This window comes from Hypomesus nipponensis, chromosome 15, assembly GCF_054491055.1.
Source record: "Hypomesus nipponensis isolate SF chromosome 15, ASM5449105v1, whole genome shotgun sequence".
NCBI classification, from domain to species: domain Eukaryota; kingdom Metazoa; phylum Chordata; class Actinopteri; order Osmeriformes; family Osmeridae; genus Hypomesus; species Hypomesus nipponensis.
Genome location: NC_140375.1, coordinates 8307036 through 8328166, shown reverse-complemented (window position 1 = coordinate 8328166; position 21131 = coordinate 8307036). Strand labels below are relative to the sequence as shown.

At 49.7% G+C, this 21131-nt stretch overlaps 3 protein-coding genes across 8 annotated transcripts; 2 read left to right on the top strand and 1 right to left on the bottom strand.

Annotated features, from left to right (window-relative positions):
* The first annotated feature begins 294 nt into the window (after positions 1–294).
* slc5a2 (solute carrier family 5 member 2) lies at positions 295–4630 on the top strand. Of its 5 annotated transcripts, none has more exons than XM_084673462.1 (14): positions 295–324; positions 408–512; positions 626–685; positions 935–1039; positions 1192–1297; positions 1476–1556; positions 1864–2093; positions 2267–2402; positions 2540–2647; positions 2761–2911; positions 3052–3220; positions 3426–3641; positions 3771–3849; positions 4058–4630. In XM_084673462.1, exons 1-14 carry the CDS (start codon positions 310–312, stop codon positions 4291–4293), a joined length of 1797 nt encoding a protein of 598 aa, XP_084529588.1. In that variant the 5' UTR covers positions 295–309; the 3' UTR covers positions 4294–4630. The 5 variants fall into 5 exon arrangements, with proteins under 5 accessions (XP_084529588.1, XP_084529584.1, XP_084529587.1 ...); XM_084673458.1 differs by having other exon boundaries at positions 3771–3879; positions 4079–4630; XM_084673461.1 differs by having other exon boundaries at positions 3771–3909; positions 4079–4630.
* A 109-nt stretch (positions 4631–4739) lies between these two features.
* On the bottom strand, positions 4740–12321 carry fbxo46 (F-box protein 46). Its single transcript, XM_084673456.1, has 2 exons — positions 11906–12321; positions 4740–8222 (listed from the first exon to the last, which is right to left on the bottom strand). Exon 2 carries the CDS (start codon positions 8050–8052, stop codon positions 5902–5904), a length of 2151 nt encoding a protein of 716 aa, XP_084529582.1. The 5' UTR covers positions 8053–8222; positions 11906–12321; the 3' UTR covers positions 4740–5901.
* Positions 12322–13208: 887 nt separating this feature from the next.
* On the top strand, positions 13209–19674 carry coq8b (coenzyme Q8B). Of its 2 annotated transcripts, XM_084675063.1 has the most exons (15): positions 13209–13316; positions 14081–14262; positions 14492–14827; positions 15285–15351; positions 15659–15730; positions 15858–15974; positions 16092–16177; positions 16270–16410; positions 16541–16622; positions 16805–16898; positions 17121–17262; positions 17429–17536; positions 17924–17989; positions 18218–18304; positions 18482–19674. In XM_084675063.1, coding segments are annotated over exons 1-15 (1902 nt in total). In that variant the 5' UTR covers positions 13209–13315; the 3' UTR covers positions 18803–19674. The 2 variants fall into 2 exon arrangements, with proteins under 2 accessions (XP_084531189.1, XP_084531190.1); XM_084675064.1 differs by lacking the exon at positions 18482–19674 and having other exon boundaries at positions 18166–18299.
* The last annotated feature ends 1457 nt before the right edge of the window (positions 19675–21131 follow it).

The window sequence follows — 21131 nt, the reverse complement described above, 5'->3', positions numbered from 1 at the left end:
CCAGGGGAAGTTTCTGTAACATCATAGATCAGGTGTTCTGCTTTGAACATGGAGAAGTCCTCGCCGTCACCCACACCTGAATCCCCACAGGTGACCGTTAACAACCCTGCGGACATCACCGTCATCATTGGATACTTTGTGATGGTCATTGGCGTAGGCATCTGGGTGAGTGAAAGTCTGTGTTTGTTATACAGTACAAAATGTCAAGACGAACGTGAGGTGGAGAAGCTCTCTAACTGATCTGTTTTCCAGTCAATGTCCCGGACCAATCGAGGTACAGTGGGTGGATACTTCCTGGCTGGTCGTACCATGACATGGTGGCCGGTGAGTTGCACCCTTATCTCTGCCCTCCACAGATGACTATAGTAAACAGCCCTCTAATGACTAGACCCCCCCACATCTCTCAGGTTGGTGCGTCCCTGTTTGCTAGTAACATTGGAAGTGGTCACTTTGTGGGTCTGGCTGGCACCGGGGCAGCCAGTGGCATCGCTGTGGGCGGGTTCGAGTGGAATGTGAGTACCTAACCTAAGACTGGTTAGTCAGGTTAGCATCATCCTAGGACCTATTTGACTGGCTCATCCCCTTCTGCTGTCCTCCTTCTCTTCCCCGCTCTCTCCTCCACCAGGCTCTGTTCATCGTGCTGCTCCTGGGCTGGCTGTTTGTGCCCGTCTACCTTACTGCAGGGGTGAGTGACATCATCACACGGAAGTGGATACACGCCTCACCTGTTGTCATAGTTACTTACTTCACTGAACTGTTAACCACAGAACGTTAGGGTGCCCATCTCTTTGTCATGTGTTCCTTGCGCAAGGCCAGTGTCCTCCCAGACCACAGCAGCTTGTCTCCTAACATCCTGGTTGCAGTCTCCTGCTCTTTGTATCTCCACATGTCCTAGTCATGGTGTGTGTGTGTGTGTGTGCTGTTTGTGGTTTAGGTGATCACTATGCCCCAATACCTGAAGAAGAGGTTTGGAGGGACCAGGATCAGCCTTTACCTCTCTATCATCTCTCTGTTCCTCTACATCTTCACCAAGATCTCTGTAAGTCGCCCTGGATGCACCAAGATGAAATCCGTTTTGTCCGGGGTGTGGTGGGACACTTAATAGTGTGGGGAGGGGCTTGGTGTATGTCCTAGAGGATGAGGGGGCCAAGGTTTAGTTCTTGTAAAAGTCCTGAGTGTCTGTGTTTCCAGGTGGATATGTTCTCCGGGGCGGTGTTCATCCAGCAGGCTTTGGGATGGAACATCTATGTGGCCGTCATCGCTCTCCTCTCCATCACAGCTCTCTATACTGTCACAGGTACACTCTCCTCTCCATCACAGCTCTCTATACTGTCACAGGTACACTCTCCTCTCCATCACAGCTCTCTATACTGTCACAGGTACACTCTCCTCTCCGCCTCTCTCCCCTCCACAGTGTGACATTGTTCTAATCTCCAGTCTAAATGTTGACGAGGCTTGTTGTTGTTGTTTACTAGGAGGCCTGGCCGCTCTGATGTACACAGACACAGTCCAGACCTTTGTCATCATTGCTGGAGCCTTCGTCCTAACTGGCTTTGGTAGGTCCAGAGTCCTCCTCGATTCTCCGTTGTCATGGCACCACTTCTTCGTACCTCTGAGCAGCCATTCATGAAACTGCTGTTGAGTCTGCACTTTCTTTTAATACTGCATCACACCATATAGACTCCTGGACTGTAAGGTACAGAGGGTAGGGTAGAGAATAAGAGTCATATGGGTCAGTTAAGAGCAGAGTAGATGCATTTAAAAAAATGATATTACTTATAGTAGATCTCTGACCTCTCCTGTCCTCTCCTCCTCTCCATATCTCCTCTTCTCCTTTTGTCTGTCCTCCTCCCCTCTCCCCAGCCTTCTCTGAGGTGGGGGGCTACAGTGAGCTGGTAGAGAGGTACTACTTGGCCCTCCCCTCTGCCACCCAGTCCGTGGACCCCCAGCGCTACAACATCTCCCCCGAGTGCTACACCCCCCGGGCAGACGCCTTCAGCCTGCTGAGGGACCCGTCCTCTGGAGACCTGCCCTGGCCTGGGGTGCTGTTTGGCATTGCCATTGTAGGGGGGTGGTACTGGTGCACTGACCAGGTACAGTCACAGTCATATACACTGACCAAGTACAGATACTGACCAGTTCTAGAAACACCAAGGCTATTTTTCTCTAGATCCAAACAGTTTCAATTCTCCTTGGGTACTGTATGCATTTGAGGTAGCTGGATATTGTTGGTCATTTGTTGTGTGTGTGTGTGTGTCTAACGCAGGTTATTGTTCAGCGCTGCCTAGCAGCCCGCAGTCTGACCCATGTGAAGGCCGGCTGTATCCTGTGTGGCTACCTCAAACTGCTGCCCATGTTCCTCATGGTGTTCCCTGGCATGATCAGCAGAGTGCTCTACCCAGGTCAGACAACACACACACACACACACACACACATGCTATACACACTCTCTCTCCATCATACACGCACGCATACGCACAAACACTCTCTTGCCCATGTGTGTGCATATACGTGTCCAATGTGTCCGCTGTGTGTGCAGACGAGGTTGGCTGTGTGGTGCCGGAGGTGTGTAAGGAGGTGTGTGGCACAGAGGTGGGCTGCTCTAACATCGCCTACCCCAAACTGGTGGTCTCTGTCATGCCTGACGGTGAGTGGTCCAACCACAACCATTCATTCATGCTTTAATTCACTCATTGACTAATTCACTTCATTATTCACTTCTTTGTTTAAGTCCTGAACGTTTGTCTGTGTGCTCTCCAGGTTTGCGGGGCCTGATGTTGGCGGTGATGCTGGCGGCGTTGATGTCATCGCTGGCGTCCATCTTTAACAGCAGCAGCACGCTGTTCACCATGGACATCTGGACACGCATCCGTCCACAGGCGCGCGAGAGCGAGCTCATGGTCATCGGCAGGTCTGGGGTTGTCACTTCATTCACACATGAATTCATGTAATCATTTACTCATCTAGCGGCACCCTTACTGTATGTTAGCTTACTCCATCCTTTATTCTCCTCCTAAATCTCTCCTTTACTTCCCTCCCCCTCTCCTGCAGAGTGTGGGTTCTGTGTATTGTCTCCATCAGTATCTGCTGGATCCCAGTGGTACAGGCCGCTCAGAGTGGTCAGTTGTTCGACTACATCCAATCAGTGACCAGCTACCTGGCCCCGCCCATTGCCTCAGTCTTCTTCCTGGCTGTGTTTGTCAAGAGGGTCAACGAGCCTGTAAGTCAGATGTGTGTGTGTGTGTTTGTACATTTAGAGAGGGGTCAGAATCAGAAACAGGTTTATTGCCAAGTAGGTTTTCACAGTCAAGGAATTTGCTGGTCTGATGATGCATAACAATAAACTTATAGTGAGAGTACAAAAGTACAAAACAAAGTAACAAACGTGCTGCTTCCTATAGACTATGTCTTCCTCTGTCCTCCAGGGGGCCTTCTGGGGCCTGGTTGGGGGCCTGGCCATGGGCCTGTGTCGCATGGTACCAGAGTTCTGGTTTGGAACTGGCAGCTGCCTGTTTCCGTCACACTGCCCCCCGCTGGTGTGTGGGGTGCACTACCTTTACTTTGCCATGCTGCTGTTCCTGTGCACCTCAGCTCTGGTTCTGCTGGTTAGCTATTGCACCACACCCATAGAGGATGTACATGTGAGTACCCAACCACTGTGTGTGTGTGTAAAGAGGAGCATATCTAAAAGAGGGGCGTGGCTATGAGTGTGTGCTTGCGTGTAACGAGGGAGGGAGGGTCTGATGGAGGTGTTCCTGGTCTCCCCGCAGCTACATCGTCTGGTGTTCAGCCTCCGTCACTCCCTGGAGGAGAGAGAGGACCTGGACTGGAAGGAGGAGGAGGCAGGGAGGAGAGCACGTCGGCAAGCTGAGGAGAATAGCAAGAGCAAGGCTGACAACAGCTCAGGTTGTGTCTGTGGGAGAAATATAGGATTGTCAATCAGTAAAATATTGAACTGCATGTCGCCCACACATCTGACCATGGAGGTCGAGTTAGGGTTAGGGATGGATATCTGGGCCGGATGGTCTGGATCATGACCTCTGACCTCTTCATCTGTATTCCCCCCCCCCCCCATCAGTGACCGAAGAACCCAAGTCAGTCATCTGTCGGCTGTTTGGCTGGTTCTGTGGCGTCAGCACCAATCAGACTCCAGAGCTTACGGAGCAGGAAGTGACTGAGGCGTCCAAGCAGCTGCCTGACATCAGCGAGGCCCCCGTGTGGAAGTACGTGGTGAATGCCAACGCACTGGTCATGATGGCCGTGGCTGTCTTCCTGTGGGGATTTTACGCCTGAAGCACAGAGGGCTTATCTCAACTGGTTCTAGTCCAGAAACACTGAAATTAAAATCTGTAATAATCTAGATTAGCCTTTCTGTCTGTAGTAACTGTAGAAACTATAAAAACAGGTTTATGATTGGATTCTTGCTTTGGGCAGTTTTATATCACATTTAATCCCCCCCATCTGGATACTGGAGGAGTAAATCTACTGCCCTCTAGTGGGGATCATGTGACAGAACACCATAATAAAAGCATTGTTGTGAAGTCTTGAATCAGCTTCTGTTGAACATGGAGAAATGCTGACAAAGGAAGAATGTACCTGTTACCTCACCCAAATAAATCCATGCGATCGAGACAGTTCACCGTAATTATTGATTCTTCACTCAGATTTGACTCGTTTTACAGTCAGAGCCACTGCTTGCAGCACAGCCCTCATCAGTAATCAGACAAGGAGTCGAGAGCCCAGTTTCAATCACATTTTATTTGAGAAGCAGATATTCCTCATTAGCACTGTACAAGCCTGACCCTACCATGGCAACCACAGAGAGACAGACAGGCCAGAAAACGGCAGGCAGACTAATAAACGTCTGGGTGGTCTCGCAAGTCCATTAGTTACGACCCAGTTTGTTTCCCCAGTTCCAGGCACTGTCAGACAGACAGATCTCCCCCTGACCAGATGGACAGAAACATGGCAGACTACGTTTGGTTTTTCAGTCGTTATTTGTGGCTCGTTTTCCAGTCAGTCTGCAGAGAGGGAGGGGAGGCTGTGAGAAGTGTGTGGGAGGGGCTGTGACCAGGGTGGAAGGGACGGGGGGGCTAGGGGGGTTAAGGCGGGGGTGGGGTTAAGGCTGGAAGCTGGTGTAACTGAGTTTCTATGGTCCATGGTTTCTTCTCACACTTTAGAGAGGGGAGGAGAGGTAGGGGGGAAAAGAGGTGAAGACAGGTCAAGAGAGACAGAGGATCAATATCGACATGAATGATCTGGAAGGGTGATAACAGAGAACACAGTCCTCAAAACAACAGCAAACATTCTTTCACACAACAAAAAAAACAACCCCACAAAAATAGATAAACAAGCAAGTCGTCAATCAAACCGCAGTTCATACAAAGTGACATCAGGCAGCCGCAAAGTGACATCAAATTGTTCTTTTTAGTTTTCATTCTTCACAGCTCCCGCTGCCCCCCCACCCCAAAGTTTCTCAAGTTCTCATTCGTTAAACCCAACTCCCCGTCTCCCTTGACAACAGGGAAGCAGTCCATGGCAGGGGTGCAGAGTGGTCAGCAAGACTGGGGTCTGCTCCAATCAGATGGCTATGATATAACTGTCTGTGACCAATAGGCAGGGAGAGAGAGGTCAGTGAGTCAGCAGCATAGGTCCTCTCCTCCAACTGTCCCTCCAGAAGCAGACCTGCACCGGGGGGGTTACTCAACGTTGGAGCAACATTGGGGGGTCTGAAGTGTCCCATCACAACTAGCCAGCAGGCTGGGGAGCAGAGAAAGGGGGAGGGGAAGAAAGAGGACAGGTGAGCAACCCCCCTCCCCCACCACAAGAAGGTGCAAGAAGGAAAGAGAGAGAGAGGGGGGGTAACAGAGGGGTGAGTGCATCCTCCCCTCTCTCAACCCCCTACCTTCCATCCTCCCTCTTGGCCCTGGTCTGCACCAACTCGCACGGCTGCACCCAGTTGTTGTCGTGGAGACCCACCCGGCAACCGGGCGTGTCCTTGTCGGTGCGCCGGCAGCACATCCAATAGGATCGTCCGTAAGGCAGGTCGTGGTGGTAAGGTTTGGTGTGCCAGCGACACAGGGACACATCGCCCCTCTGGAACTGGCGCTTGCACTGCTTGCAGGGGTCGTCCCGGTACAGCGGGTCCTGGTTCCAGCGCGAGTCGGTGGCTCGCACGCCGTACATTTCGATGAGGGCCTTGAAGTCATGGCAGGTGCACTTGAGGGCGGCGAGGGCGCGGGTGGGAAGGTAGGAGAAGATGTTGACCAGGATGTGGTCGGGCAGTAGCAGCATGTACTGGCGGGGCTCCAGCAAACGCTGGATCTGAAAACGGATCTCCAGGAAGTCGTGCGACACGTGACGGTAGAGCCTGCAGAGGGAGGGGTCCGAGCAGTCGTCCCCCACCCCCATCCCTCCTCCCCTGCCCAGGGGGGAGTCTGGACGCTCCATAGCCCCCCCTGCTGGCCCATTGTTATTGGCACAGTCCAAAGAGCACATTCCACTGGTGCTGCCGGTGCCATGCCCCCCATCCTCCTCGCCACCCTGGGGGGCCCCCCGGGAGGGCTGCAGGAAAAACAGCTGTCCTGGGGGGGGGTCCTCGGAGTCGCCGCCAGGGCTGGCTCCGGGGGGCATGGCGAAACACACCGTCTCCTCCTGAACATTCTCTGTACTGTCCTTCCCGTAGAACACACACTGGTCCACGGCGCCTGTCACCACCACCTCCACATGGAAGCCCGTCACCCTCTCCTGCCCCACGGAGCTCTTCTTGTCCCCGGGGCAGAGCTCCTGGCTGGGGTCAGGGCTGCTGCAGGCTGGCCTGTCTGGCTCCCCGTGGTCTGTCTTGGGGGGTCCCAGGAGTAGGCTGGGGTCCCTGGAGGGGCTCACCAGCTGGTAGAGGTCGCAGGTGATCTTTTCTTTGCCCCGGGCCCCCCCCTGCCCCCCCCCGCCGCCACAGCTCATAAACATACAGCGAGGCCGCCCGGCGGGTTCAGACTGGGAGCGGGGATCCAGGCTGGACACTCGGAAGGCTATCCTCACCTCTCCTCTCCCGTGGGTGGGGGGGGCTGCGGTCTCCCTCTCTTTCTCCTGGAAAGAAGAGTCCATCCCCAGGTCGGACCCAGACCCACACCCCGGACCCAGGGTGCTCTCTGGGTTCTGGGACTCAAAGTGGGCCACGGCCTCTGCCACGCGGCGGGACTCCTGCTGCTCCTGCAGGGAGGGCGGGGAGGAGCTGAGGGGCGAGTGGTGCTGGGGAGAGGGTGTGGGGTGGCACTCAGAGAGGAAGACCATGGGGCTGGGGTCAGAGACGGAGCCCCTGAGGACAGTGTGTCCCTGGGGGGTCCCTGGGCGAGGGCTGGGACAGGTCTGCCCCCCCTGGCTCACCATGCTCTGTAGAGCCATGGCTGTCCTCTGCTCCACGAGTGCCACCATCTCTGCCACTGACAGCAAGTCCGTCTCACTCACCCCCCCATCGGGCACCTCGTCTGGGCTGGAGGGGGCCGAGTCATCGGGGGGGTTCTGGGCTCGGGTGGGGGGGTCGTAGGAGGAGCAGCGCCGGCGACGCTTGGCCTTAGTGCAGTCGGTGGCCCAGTTACCTTTGACCTTCATGGCGCTGGGTCTGGGAAGGCCCGCCCCGCTGAACTGGTGTGCCACGAAGAAGGCGATCTTCTCCTTGGTATTGCCAGGCTTGATGACGTACCAGGTGTCCAGCAGCACGCGGCCGTCCTCCATCACGGCGGCCGAGGCAGCGGGAGACTGGGGCGTGGCCGAGGCAGCGGGGGACTGGGGCGTGGCCGAGGCAGGGTCAGCGACCGGGGGCGTGTTCTCAGAACCGGCATCCTCGTCCTCACCCTGCCCCTCCAGGCCGACCCCCCCGCCATCCAACGCCCCCTTCCCCCCAGAGGAGTTGGTCTTACATAAGGATGATGCCCCAGGGCCACCCCCCCCGCCCCCGCCGCCCCCCGTGCCCGCCGAGCGAGGCTTGTTCTGGGAGTAGGTGCTGAAGGGACGGGGGCACCAGAGGCGGATGTGGGAGAAGGTGTCTCTGTCCATCAGGGCTCAGAGGGGGGGCGGGTGCATGCCCACACCTAGGCTGGCCCGCGGCCCTGCTCCTGGTCCCTCATTCTCTCTCTGTCTGTCTGGCTGGCTGGCTGTCTGCACGGGCACCTGGCACCTTGGCACTCCAGACCAGCGGGCACCGCCACAGGGGACGGGCATGCAATCTGGAGAGAGAGAGAGAGAGGAAAGGGGGGTGGGTGAGAAGGGGAGGGAAAGGGAGACGGGGAAAGGGGAATAGATGGAAAAAGGGAGAAGGAGATGGTGATGGAGTTAGATCAGACTCAATCTCTGGAGCTGTATCCCTTCTGGATGGACTGCAGTGTGACTGGGCAGGCTCCTGCTCACCACAACAACCACTATGGACTGATTACATATGCAACTGGATCCAAGCACTTCCCCCCCACTCTCTCCTATTCCCTCTCTCTGCTAATGGAAGACAGTAATAACAATACTAGACTACAACTATGCTAATGTACTACCACCTCTTCAACAACAGATTTTGGCTCCGAGACAAGGTCTCAGGAAGACAGACAGGCCGGTGGACAGACAGACGGACAACTCAACTCAATTAGACCATACGTGAGCTTTACTGTAAGATCAATTCTCTCGCCTTGAAGCCCTCCAATCAAATTAGCCAGAGATCTCTCATTTCAAGCCCCGGGTCTGAGTGTGTCAGCTGAAGGAAGGGATGGGGGAGGGATGGAGTGAGGGAGGGATGAAGGGAAGGATAGAGAGAGTGAGGGATGAAGGAAAGGATGGGGAGAGAGGGATGAAGGGAGTGAAAGGACTAACGCATCAAATGGATTCTCCCTCGCTGCTCTTCAAAGGGAACCTGCCTAAGAGGAGATTACACAGACCAGAGCCAAACAGAACAGAGAAAGAGTCATGGCAGAAAAGCAGGCACTGACAGATTGACAGACAGACATGCAAGCAGGTAGACAGGCTGCCTTTAGACAGCTGTACTGCTGTTTCACAGTGTCATTTGTAGTAGTTTGGTGTCCAAGAGGGATCATCAGTATTTATTCACGCAAGCCCAGGCCTGTGATGTACTGTAAAAGCTGCCTCGTTAAATGTTTCTACCTAGCAACAGACAGTAACAGTGGTCCGGGCCTGTAGCTAGCTAGCTGGCCCAATGTCAGTTTTACACTGCTGTCGCTCTCTGGCCTTCGGGTGCACTTTATCTTACTGGCCAGGTGCACCAGGTGGGTGGAGTTAGTGCTTCAGGACCAAATGAATGGTGAAAGGATGCAGACTGTGCCATCATGGTGTGCCAGGCCAGCTATATCAAATGCCTTATGTCACCACAAAGCAGCCACAGCTCAGGCAGATTACTCCCGTTATACGAGACTCATAGCTACATCTCTCAGTGCACGGCATGACGGTCTCTTCCTCTCCCTTCCCTCTCTTCATTTTACTGCCTCCCCCCTTCCTTTCTCTCTGCCTCTCCCTCATAAAAAAAAGATTGGATGGCGTCAGAGGACACAGTCTGTCAGTCAGTCTGTCCATCCTGGTGACAAACACACACTGCGCTTCCTGGGGCAGTGTGGACCCGAGTGTGATTGGATGGTTACAGACAGATTCCTATCACAGCATAGCCCTGCCCTGCGCTAGAAAGACTGCAGAGTCATGTCAATAAAACGTAGGCCAGGTCTTACTAAAGTTTGTTCAGAGAAGAAGAAAAAAAATAGAATGGAATCCAACTGAGGCTGAAGGCTTGTTGGTAATTCAAAATGTAACATTAAGGTCCAGAATAAAACCCTAGCAGCCGGAGAATAAGATCTTCACACCGTATGTTTTCATTTCATATAAGGAATCTCATCCATATATCCATATGATCCATCAACCAGGAAGACCAAATGAGAGGAAGTAACATTAAGATGTCGTGTTTTGCTCCAATATGCACTGTTGCTATACTAGAGTAGTCTACTGGTCTTAAAATAGAAGGAAAGGATGCACAGATAAACCCACACATTTCTGGACAACTAGAGAAAAAGATATGCTCCTGTCCATTGTAGATAAAGCAGACTACAAGGACCAGGCACAGCAATCTGCCTTCATAAAACCTGACTGCTGACATGACCTAAGCAATGATCATGCAGTTCTCCCCCCCCCCCCCCCTTTATCATTATAAACAATTCCTACAAATGAAGGCTTGGGTTGGGTTTTAAGCTTTTTGCGTAATCCTCCAAATCCTGTCCCGAGCTCAGCACCACAGAAATCCCAGAATGTTGTATGCCAGACTCAACAGCTTCATCTCATTGGCTCCCCAAGATGTCCTTCAGCTGAACTGCACCAATCCTGGAGGCAGGGCTTTCTCTCCATCAGTGGGACCTGGCTGGTTGACATCATGCTGATACAGGCTACAAGCTGCCTCCTTCCTACCCTGGCCTCCTCCCACCTGGATATGAGATGGTCTTGTCAATGGGACCTTCTTGGTCAAACAAAGGTTTCACACAAAACAAAAAAAACAAAAAATCAACAACAACCACCTAAAAAGACAGTAGGCCACCAGCAGAATAGATTGCTGGTGAAAAGAAAATGTAGCCCAGTGGACCCTCTGATATTTTGACAATTTGAGAAACCATTAGATAGGAGCCAGACTGTTCGGAGGGGGTGGGGGTGGCTGGGGCATTCAGAGGGACATGTCCTCCTCTCCTCCACCTCCATCCCTCTCCCTTTCAGACACGGTGGAGGGAGGCAGGGGCAGATAAATAAAGGCGTCCGCTGGCCCTCTTTCTGATGGACCCCAAGAGACAATACAGCAGGAGCAGCAGGGCCGGCAAGAAAGCCCCCCTCAGCCCAGTCTGGCAGAACAATAGACTGACAGCATCACTCTTCCCTCCCAGCCCAGAGAACACACACACACACCACTGGAGTGCCTTCTGTCATCACAGACAGACGAGGGGGCTAAGGGTTGTTAGGAAGGTCATCTGTGGTCACCTGGTCCTGGGTACTATTTTAAGGCCACTCAGAGCTCAGTGCTAAAATGCAGTGTGTAGCTGAACGCCTACTGCCATGCTCACTGACTAGGAAAATACATTTTTGACATCACCTTTTCATACACTGATCTTGGCAGTTCAGTGAAGACGCCAAACCCTATTACTGTTTGAAACTCTACACGGAGGGGTCCCATTGCTACCACTGAAGTCTATCCTAGCCCAAGTGAACTTTGTTCTAAATGATAAACATTTGGATACGTTTATGAGGTTAGCTGTCTCTCTCTCGGTTATTGTACAATAGCTAATGTTTCAAATAGGCCCCGCGCCTCACTTGGTTTGAAGTTAGCAAGAAGTCAGACTTCGGAAATCACCTGACAACCCAACAGTACAGTACCTGAAACATAATCGTCCAGTATAACAAAACTACTCAAAATTGCTATAAAAATAAAAATATTTAGTTAGTATAATTCGGCTACTTCGACAAGTGTTTACACGCTATCCTACTAACACCACAGCCAGCAAGATAGTTTGCCGAGTTAACAATATTAGCATGTCAACTATCGCAGACTGTACAGAAACGGCAGGAAGTAAAAAAACTATTTTGACAGCTACCCTGGGCTCTTGAACTGAGACAAATGTGTTAGCTTAGTGCATGCCGGACAGCTAGCTAACTAGTCGGACATTCAATATTCCGTTTTGGCAGTACGTTTAGGAGTTCCTTTCAAAGCAAGTTTGCTTAGCACAGTTAGCCTGTTAGAAAACCAGCAACGGCGTCCATATTTTGCTTGGCTAGCCAACCAGCTAGCTAAACTAGCTGCTAAGCTAACAACAACGGTTAAGGTCGGTATACTATTAGCACTACTAGTAACTGCGCTAGCTAGCTAATATCCGTTCAGGTTTTGACTTACCTTTAGTTGTGGGCCAGCCCCGCAAGCGCAAACTTGCCGATGGTGCTGATGAGTAATTTAAAGTCGTCCCGAGTTGCAGGCCTGTTTGCCTCAAAATGACCAATGATTTAAAGAGAGGATGGGTGCAGGTGACTCCGGTTATCTTAACATGTCCACGTAGCTAGCTTGCTAGTAGTAGTACTTTCTGTAGCTAATCAACTAAGTGTTGGTTGATATCGCGACTTGCTAACAGTGTTTATATCACACACAATCTATTTGTAAAAACCCGACACTTGTTTTACATTTCTCCTCTTCTCTCTTGCTGTCTATTTAAAAATGACACAACCCTTTACGGTATGTTCTCTAATGAAGAACCAAAATAATCAGAGTCAGAACAGCAGCGGGGAGGAAGGCCATCTTGTTGACAGGCAGCTGCACAAGGCCCACAGCCAATAGCGATGCAGAGTCAGTGGTGTGCCCATATATGGCTGCCCATGACTCCCCCCTCCTCCCTCTTTAGTCTCCTCCTCATCCCCCTCTCTCTCGCCCTCACTCTTTCTTTCTGTTGTACACGCACACATAGTTACTGAGTCAGTGATCATATTGCACCTTGCACAGTCAAACCCATCAGAGTTGAGATAATCATGCCATCTTTAAAAATGTATGTCTTGATTCCTGACACAAGGCTATAAATAAATGAACGAACAACTGTAACTTCATCCCCCAGCCTTACAGGATAATAAATGTACAAATGATGGGTTTGAAAGAGTGAATGTAAAGTAGAGCTCAGGGTGATGACCTATCTTGATATCTCTCCTTATTTATCATGAAAATATTATATCATTATTTCCTAAGACATAACTGTCTAAGAGATAGACCGTGTACATGGTTCAAATGTCACTGCTATTACTAACCGGTTTAAACGTATACATGTCTATTGGTGTCATTGATTGCACTTATATTTCTTTATTTTAGTTTATAAGTAACATGAAAAAGATGTGATGGGATTCAGTGCTTTACAGATGAGAGTACCTTGTTCCAACTGTTTCCACACTTAACCACACTCAGCACGTGTAGTTGGTGATACTCCAACTGGGGACGCCCCTACACAAAGAATCTTGCCCAGAGTGCTGCGATAAGACCGCCCTTCTTTAGCTTTTCACTTCGATGATAGGCCTAGCAAGTACATTTCAGACGTCCGTCAAGTTGTAACTCTATCGCGACGTGTTTTTGGTCACTCATCATTGGTCTACAATAATGCCAATCACATCTTTGTATATGTAAGCCTTCACTGCATAGGCTGATTGGTCAACTTCGTCCACGGTCAAAACTAAGCTTCCGGTATCTTTCGTTGTTGCAAAACAGCATTCATTCACATGGGTTCTGTGAAGGACACGAACATTAGTGGCTTCTAACCACAAATTCTTCAAAAGTGAGTTGCAAACACATCGATTTACTGTAGAGTGATGCACCTTTTCTTGTAGTAACATTACGTGACACGTTGAAATGTACAAGCTAGCGTTAACTGGGTAGGAACGTAAGGTTAGCATCATTACATCACAGGCTCCGACTTGAAATTAAACTGTATCGTTACATTTTATCTGATTGGTTTCTATGTTACTACAATACGTGTTCTTGTGAACTGTGTTTACTTAGAGGAACAATGACTCAACATTGTCTTAAGATTTCACGTGTGTTTAACATGTACTACAGGCTGATACACCCAAGGTTAAATAACTGTACAGCAATCATATGCAGTAACACTGTTTCATAACACCACATTTAGAAACGCTGTAATACGTAAAAATGTTTCCCTTTACTTATATTTGTGTTGTGTGTCGTATTACTATTAAGTAAGGTGTAGTTGGCTATATGTCAATTGCAGTGGGCGTGTCATATTTTTGTGAGACTTTTTCATTTACATTTACATGTATTCATGTAGCAGACGCTCTTATCCAGAGCGACTTACAGTAAGTACAGGGACATTCCCCCCGAGGCAAGTAGGGTGAAGTGCCTTGCCCAATTTTGCACGGTGGGGAATCGATCCGGCAACCTTCTGATTACTAGCCCGACTCCATTACCGCTCAGCCATCTGACTCCCACTCCCCCTGAGTAATGTCTGTCCGTCCCTGTCTGCCAATTCCCATCTACCTAGCTGTCTATTCCATTAAATTTCTGCCCTCCCTCATGTTGTAGTGATGATGGCGGAAGTGCTGCAGGTTCTTCGTGGAGCGGGCAAGGTGGGCTCAGCACTGGTCACCACCCAGGGGGATCAGTTGAGGCTGATGGCGTGTAACTCCACCATGGGCGCTGGGTTCAAGGCTGCCCAGGATGTAGTGGAAGGACTTGTGGGTACTGTCATGGGGGGCACTGCCACGGTGAGACCCACACATATAAATATACACATTAGTTACAGTCATAGAACACACAAAGTAGTATGGTGCATGCTGTAGTATTGTTTGTATCCTTGGCTACCAAATATATACACAACAGTAGTACTCTACTCTTAAGTGATATGACAGTGGTATAACAGTAATTGAAAAGTGTTATAACAGAGATAGAATTGTGATATAATAATGGTTGCCATCCCTGGTCCTCCCTTCACAGCAACAGTCTATTAAGGAGGATGTGTTCCCTGACGCGGAGGGCTGGGATGAGATGGATCCAGATGAGTCAGCCAAGTGGGCTGTCGGCTCTGAGTTTCCCTCCAGCCAGGGAGCCGGGACAGCAGGCATGCCCAGTGGCGTGCCTCCTACCCAGGATCCGGGTCCAGGAGCAGCGGGCTGGCCCAGCCAGAGTACCAGATCCCTCCACACGTCCTCTGTTCTCCGGTACACGCAGGCCCGCTTTCTACATGACTCAGGGGTGGTTCGGCTCACTCCAGAGGACATCAAGAAGGCCCGCGAGGCCAAGCAGGCCCTGGCCAGACCAGCCAAACAGAAGGTAAGTTACCCTGGGTTACAGGTGTCTAAAGTGTAACCTGTAGCTGTCTGGTGCTGGGACATTAGTTCAGGAAATTGCAAACGGATGCAGACTTTCTTTTGAAGTAAAGGGAAGCAGCTGATGGCACACCAGTTTCTTTCCAGTGTGTTCACTGGTAGATACCACTCACTATATTGTTGTACCCTGTATTGTACAAAGACTGTGCCACTAGACACGTGATTTAAATATCCCAATGACAAGTGGCCATGTGGTCTGTCTAACACTTGTTATGGGTAAACCAGAATTGCATGTGCAGGTTCACTGTATGATCCGAGTCAAGGTTACTGGTCTGTTTGTCCTTCATGCGTGGCACATGACTTTAGTCATGCAGAGTCTTTTTTTTGTAGCCCGCCGTCTAGAGTTTTGGGTAGTAGTGAGGTTTAGGGTGTGGGCTGCTCTAACTGTGGTGTCTTCCCAGCTCAGTGATCGTGCCAGAGAGAGGAAGGTTCCTGCCACCAGGATCAGCAGACTCGTCAACTTTGGGGGTACGTTTCTCACAAGCAATTATTTCTATGTGTGTGTATGACATGTGTTAGAGGATTTACTCAAAGGTAACAGCATATAGACCCAAACCCAAATGACAAGACATGATGTATGGATCTATATCGCTCAAAGTGTAGACTCTTAAGTGTCCATCAATGTCCAGCGTCAGATGATGTAGTATATGACATAGTGACACCAGACCGGAGTCCTTGTTCAAAGTAGCACCCCCATTCTCAATGTGTAACTCTCAGGCTGGGTGTTGGTCTGGGACAGGATTATTGAAACTAGGAACTCTCCTGCTTCCTCTAGGGCTGGCTGTGGGTCTGGGGATTGGTGCCATTGCAGAGGTCGCCAAGCAGTCGATGGGAGGCAAGCGATCTGGTGAGCTACTCCGTTTCTAAACTTGCAGTTCAGGTGCGTAAGAGGTCATGTCAACTCTTACATCTACTGTCATTATGAACTCAAATCACACGTGTTGCTCTAAACCTAAATGTGCTTCCCCACCCAGAGGGGGCCCTGCTGGACTCCCCCCTCCTGTCGGACGCCAATGCGGAGCGGATCGTAAACACCCTCTGCAAGGTCCGGGGGGCGGCACTCAAACTTGGGCAGATGCTCAGTATCCAAGGTACTGGCACAACATGCACGACGTCAACCCTAATGCAGTACTGATGTGCTACTGAAACAGCCCTACTGCAAGTTACTACAGTATAAAAACAAAGGCGTTTCTGTGTTCTCTCTCCAGATAACACCTTTATCAACCCTCAGCTGCAGAAGATCTTTGAGAGGGTCAGACAGAGTGCTGACTTCATGCCTGCGTGGCAGATGAATGTGAGTTAACAGCTGGAATCTAGAGGCCGATATATGAACAATAACATGGTGAATATCTTTAGTTGGAAACGTGTGTGTGTGTGTGTGTGTAGAAAGTGCTTCAGGAGGAGTTGGGGACTGATTGGAGGGAGAAGCTGCAGTCATTTGAGGACAAACCCTTTGCTGCGGCCTCCATAGGCCAGGTGCATCATGGGATTCTGAAGGACGGCAGAGAGATCGCCATGAAGATACAGGTGAGTTATCCGCTCTGGCTCTCTCTTTCCGGCTGTCTTTCTGTCACTGTCTCATCCTCTTCCCTCTCCCTGTATTGGATCCTCCCTCCTTTGATGTCAGCTGTCTGTTATCGCTCTCTCTCCTCCACAGTACCCAGGAGTGGCAGAGAGCATCCACAGCGACATCAACAACCTCATGTCTGTCCTCAGGATGAGCGTGGTCCTGCCCGATGGTACCCTCCAGTTTATTACACATTTGTAATCATTTAATTACATCTTTGTGGTATATTCATGTTGCAATCCCCAGGCATTTTTGTGAATTTGGCAACTGTGGGTTAGTGAAGTAACAGAAGCATCTTTGTAACTGTTAAAAGACTAATTATGCTGCTTATGTATTCTGTGTGTTTTTATTCAGGCTTGTTTGCTGACAGCAGCCTAGATGTCCTTCAGAGGGAGCTGGCATGGGAGTGTGACTATAAAAGGGAGGCTGACAGTGCCAAACATTTCAGGTATGCTCGCAGTTCAGCTGGACGAGTTTCTGAGGTGACAGTGTGCCATACTTGGTCGGTTTTTCCCAATCCGTGTTCATGCTTGGGGTTGTCTGCAGGCCTGTACCCAGACCACAGGACTTGCTGCTTGTGTGGTTGTGTTTTCAGCTGTTGGTGGTACCTACTTTGAGCTGGGGTTAGGGGGCTGGTTCTGACCTATATTCTATGTTGTTCTGCCTGCAGGTCTTTGCTGGAAGGCGACCCGTTCTTCCGCGTCCCGGAGGTGGTGGACGAGCTGTGTGGGAGGAGGGTTCTCGCCATGGACCTGGTGTCTGGGGTTCCCCTGGACAGTTGTGTGGACCTGGACCAGGATACACGCAACCAGGTAGGACTGTATCCAACTTTAGACACACTCTTATAACCTGACTGAAAGAGGGAGGCGCTAAGCAGAAGCACCCTTTCATTTACATAATGTTGAATGAAAATAAAGATACTTTCAGGATTCTTCTGATGGTGCTACTTTAGGACTGACCCCTGGGCTCTCCCTACAGATCTGCTTCAAAATCCTGCAGCTGTGTCTGAGGGAGCTGTTTGAGTTCAGGTTCATGCAGACAGACCCCAACTGGGCGAACTTCTTCTACAGTGCCGAGGATAACCAGGTGTGGGCACGTTTTCATGCAGTACAGTTGAACGTGCTGAATTAGCAGGCTGTTGGGAACTATCATGTGGATGAAGTATTTCACGTGTCAGCTCAACTTGCACATGACTTTTTGGTCAAGTACCAAGTTGTTTGCAAAGAAAACCCCTGAATAATTTTCATCTGATACCTTGTTGGCCAGAACTTTGCTGAGTGAAGATTGCGTTTCAGTTGGACAAAGCCAAGATCAAACTCAGTGTAATTCTATACTGCCGCAGTAGCAGTTTATGGTTGGTTTATGGGAAGCAAACTGACTGTTATGACTCATGATGTTAAGAAGAGGTTTCCAGCAATGCAGAGAAATGTCCTGTAACTTTTTGACACACTTAAAACACTATTACATTTCCAGATCATTCTGTTGGACTTTGGTGCCTGCAGGGATTACCCAGAATCCTTCACAGATGACTACATCCAGGTATGAAAAAATCCCCACGTCTCACCTGACACCCTTCCACAAATGCTCTCTTTTGCTAGCTGCTATCGCATCCTACCACAGCAACTTCCATGGAACTCTTGAACTCTAAGGTCGCATAAAGCCAACACATTGTAAACCTTTCATCTGAAACCTTCATTACTGCTGCTGCATGCTAGCCATGGACGGACTGGCAGGATGTGATGTTCACCACTTCCTTCTCATGACCAGGTGGTCCATGCCGCCTCCATCGGCGACAGGAAAACAGTTCTAGATAAGTCCAAGGACCTGAAGTTCCTCACAGGGTTTGAGGCAAAGGTAGGAGCCAATTTCTTTCTGGTTTTCACTTGTCATGGTGGACATCTTTTTTTAATTGACTCTTGGTAACACAAGAAAAATGCAAACTAAATTTCTCTCCAACTACACCCAACCTCCCCCTGTATCCTCCCTCCCTTCCTGTCCATCCATCTTTCCCTTCCTGTCCTCCGTCTCCAGGCCTTCCAGGAAGCCCACGTGGAGGCGGTGATGATCCTGGGCGAGGCCTTCGCCTCCTCTGAGCCGTTTGACTTTAGCATCCAGAGCACGACTCAGCGCATCCAGAGCCTCATCCCCGTGATGCTGCGCCACCGTCTGACCCCGCCCCCGGAGGAGACCTACTCCCTCCACCGCAAGATGGCGGGCTCCTTCCTCATCTGCTCCAAGCTGGGCGCCCGCATCGCTTGCAGGGACATGTTCCTGGACATCTATAACGCCTACAGCCAGAGACGCCAGGAAAGGGACCAACGTCCTGTCCTAGAGGAATCTGTCCAGGCCTAGAGCTGGCCCAGTTAGTGGCCCAATCCCACAGGGACCAGTTCCCTAGCTCCAGGACCAAGCCAAGGTTACATGGATCAGACTGTCTTCAGCCTGGGTCCAGCAGGCCTAAATCCACACTAACTCCCCCCATCTCATGCTTAGTGCCTCAAGCACAGGTCCTTACCACCGATAGCCTTAGGCTTAGATGCCTATGTCAAGAATACCCAGCCCAATTCCAAATGCCAGCGTCAGTCAAAGCCCTAGCCAGACGCATTGGCTTGAACTGTATACAACTATATAAAAACGTTATAATAATGTTATGTGATTTAAATCACTTCATATTGGATTGTTGCCCATTGTATCATGTACAATGAAGTCAAAATGCATTTGTTTTGATTACTATATCAATTTGGGGTGTTTTTGATAATTGTCCAGGCTTACAAATGTTCTCGAGTGGCACTTGCACTTGTACAAACGCTTGTTGACATTAAAGCAAAATAAGGTGATGTTTTAGTCCTTAGTATGATCACATGTTGTACAGCAATTGGGGTTTTATTTTGCAGTGCAACAATGTCTTGGTGCTTCCACACCAAGTAAATGCCCTTGTAAATGAACAGGACTTCTTTCTTGCAGCCTTTTAGTCTAGTCTTGAATATGTTGGAAAAGCAGGATAGGAAATGAACCAGTGGTTTGGAGAAATCACTTCCAGACCCTATGATGGAGCTTTGTAAATTGCCTTCATTATTAAGAGGACTGTTGATGTTATAAAGCACCCAAAATGTTAAACAGCTATAACTGTTGTTTCACTGTGTTATTCAATACTTGTAAAGTACGATGTATATGTTCATAACCAGGGTTTCTATCCACCCTATAAAGCGGTTACAAACATGAAACCTGTTGGTTAACTCTAGTTTGTAAAACCATGAGACCACCGGAAGATGGCGTTGCAGAGTAACTGAAATTTCTTATTTTTGCCTGTTTTTGTAAAACATCAATGGAAAGAGGAAATTTGCATGTCCGGGCTTCTGTGCCAATCGGCTTGCTCAGAAGGCCGGCCCAGCGGGTGGAGCCGGAGGAACAGCCCAATCTGTGCGTCAGTAACTGCACAGTCAACATCCAAAGCATCCAAGATTACTACAAATTGATCGAAATCCTTATTTTGTCTTATTGTCTTGTTATTGTATATAATTTAATATTTGGGCTGTGGACTGACTAGTCAGTGTTTATTTTTTATCAACACGTCAAGATCACTTGCGTGGACCGCTTCATCGCTTTATAGATTGGATGAAGAAATTCTGAAATCATAGATTGTTCCATATTTCATAAACGGATTGGATTACACAAAAGGCGGCACGGACTGAACAATCCGCCGTTCTAGTCGGTGAGTTCACTTAATAATGTAAAACATAGTTTTTTTTATCGTTTTGTTAAGACTTAAATATTTTGAGATGATTTAATGGTTAATAATGAATGAATTACAGCGAGGTAGTATGGCAGTGGCAGCATGCAAGGGACCACGACTCTTGCGTTTTGGTGTTCTAAAACAAGACCCGGGAACTTGGGACCTGGGGCCGGGTGTTAAGCCCAATTCTGTTGAACAACATTGCATTTGGTGTAGGTTATACACGTTGAGATCATTCTACGGCCAGACTGCTGCAGCATGCTCCGAGAGAGCGACCACCCTCGTAGCCTCGAGCTGCGTCGTCTGCCGCCAGTCAGCAGCCACAATAAAGTATGTTTATTGTTCTGCAGATAACAGACATTAGCGCATGGTTTGTGTTTAAAGTAAGGAACGTTTCTTTATGACATTTTTGTGTAGCCTACTGGTCGTAGATAAAATATAATTTCCATCAACATTTCTTGCCTGCACTGTGCAGTAGAGACCGACTATAATCTTTGCCTACATTTCAAAAACGCGCCCTGCGTTTTAATACGTGTATTCCGGTGGTGAACCTGGTTCCCCTCTCACGTAGGTACCGCTTCTCGTCCAGATCACAAATCGTTTGACAGGATAATATCGTACAGCGAAGTACGGAACTAGCGGAGTAGAACAGATCAGAAAGGCTGCTTTTGATGGTCAGTGGAGGACTTAAGGCCACGTTCTTGTGGTGAACGTCGTAACCATGACAGTATAGCCTACTAAGGATATCACGTGGAATGATTTGATAAGTGGAAGTGCAGTTTTATTACAGGTCTGTTCTCTAACCTGGATTACTGTTCCGACACACACGTCAACATTGTATAGTCATGGCATTTGCCTGTTAAACTGTGTTTCTGGGTGATTTGAAGTTGCACCTGGTGTCAGGTGTGATCAGGGTCAGTCGGTTGAGTCGTTAACCAGGTGGGACTG

What these genes read in the sequence shown, in the direction of transcription:
- coq8b (XM_084675063.1), top strand. An exon ending in GCAGATGCTCAGTATCCAAG is followed by an intron (nt 15,975 to 16,091) that starts GTACTGGCACAA and finishes TTCTCTCTCCAG; the next exon opens with ATAACACCTTTATCAACCCT. An exon ending in AGATCGCCATGAAGATACAG is followed by an intron (nt 16,411 to 16,540) that starts GTGAGTTATCCG and finishes TCTCCTCCACAG; the next exon opens with TACCCAGGAGTGGCAGAGAG.
- slc5a2 (XM_084673460.1), top strand. An exon ending in TGGGCGGGTTCGAGTGGAAT is followed by an intron (nt 513 to 625) that starts GTGAGTACCTAA and finishes CTCCTCCACCAG; the next exon opens with GCTCTGTTCATCGTGCTGCT. An exon ending in GGTACTGGTGCACTGACCAG is followed by an intron (nt 2,094 to 2,266) that starts GTACAGTCACAG and finishes TGTCTAACGCAG; the next exon opens with GTTATTGTTCAGCGCTGCCT.
- fbxo46 (XM_084673456.1), bottom strand. Translation starts at nt 8,052, where the DNA reads ATGGACAGAGACACCTTCTCCCACATCCGCCTCTGGTGCCCCCGTCCC.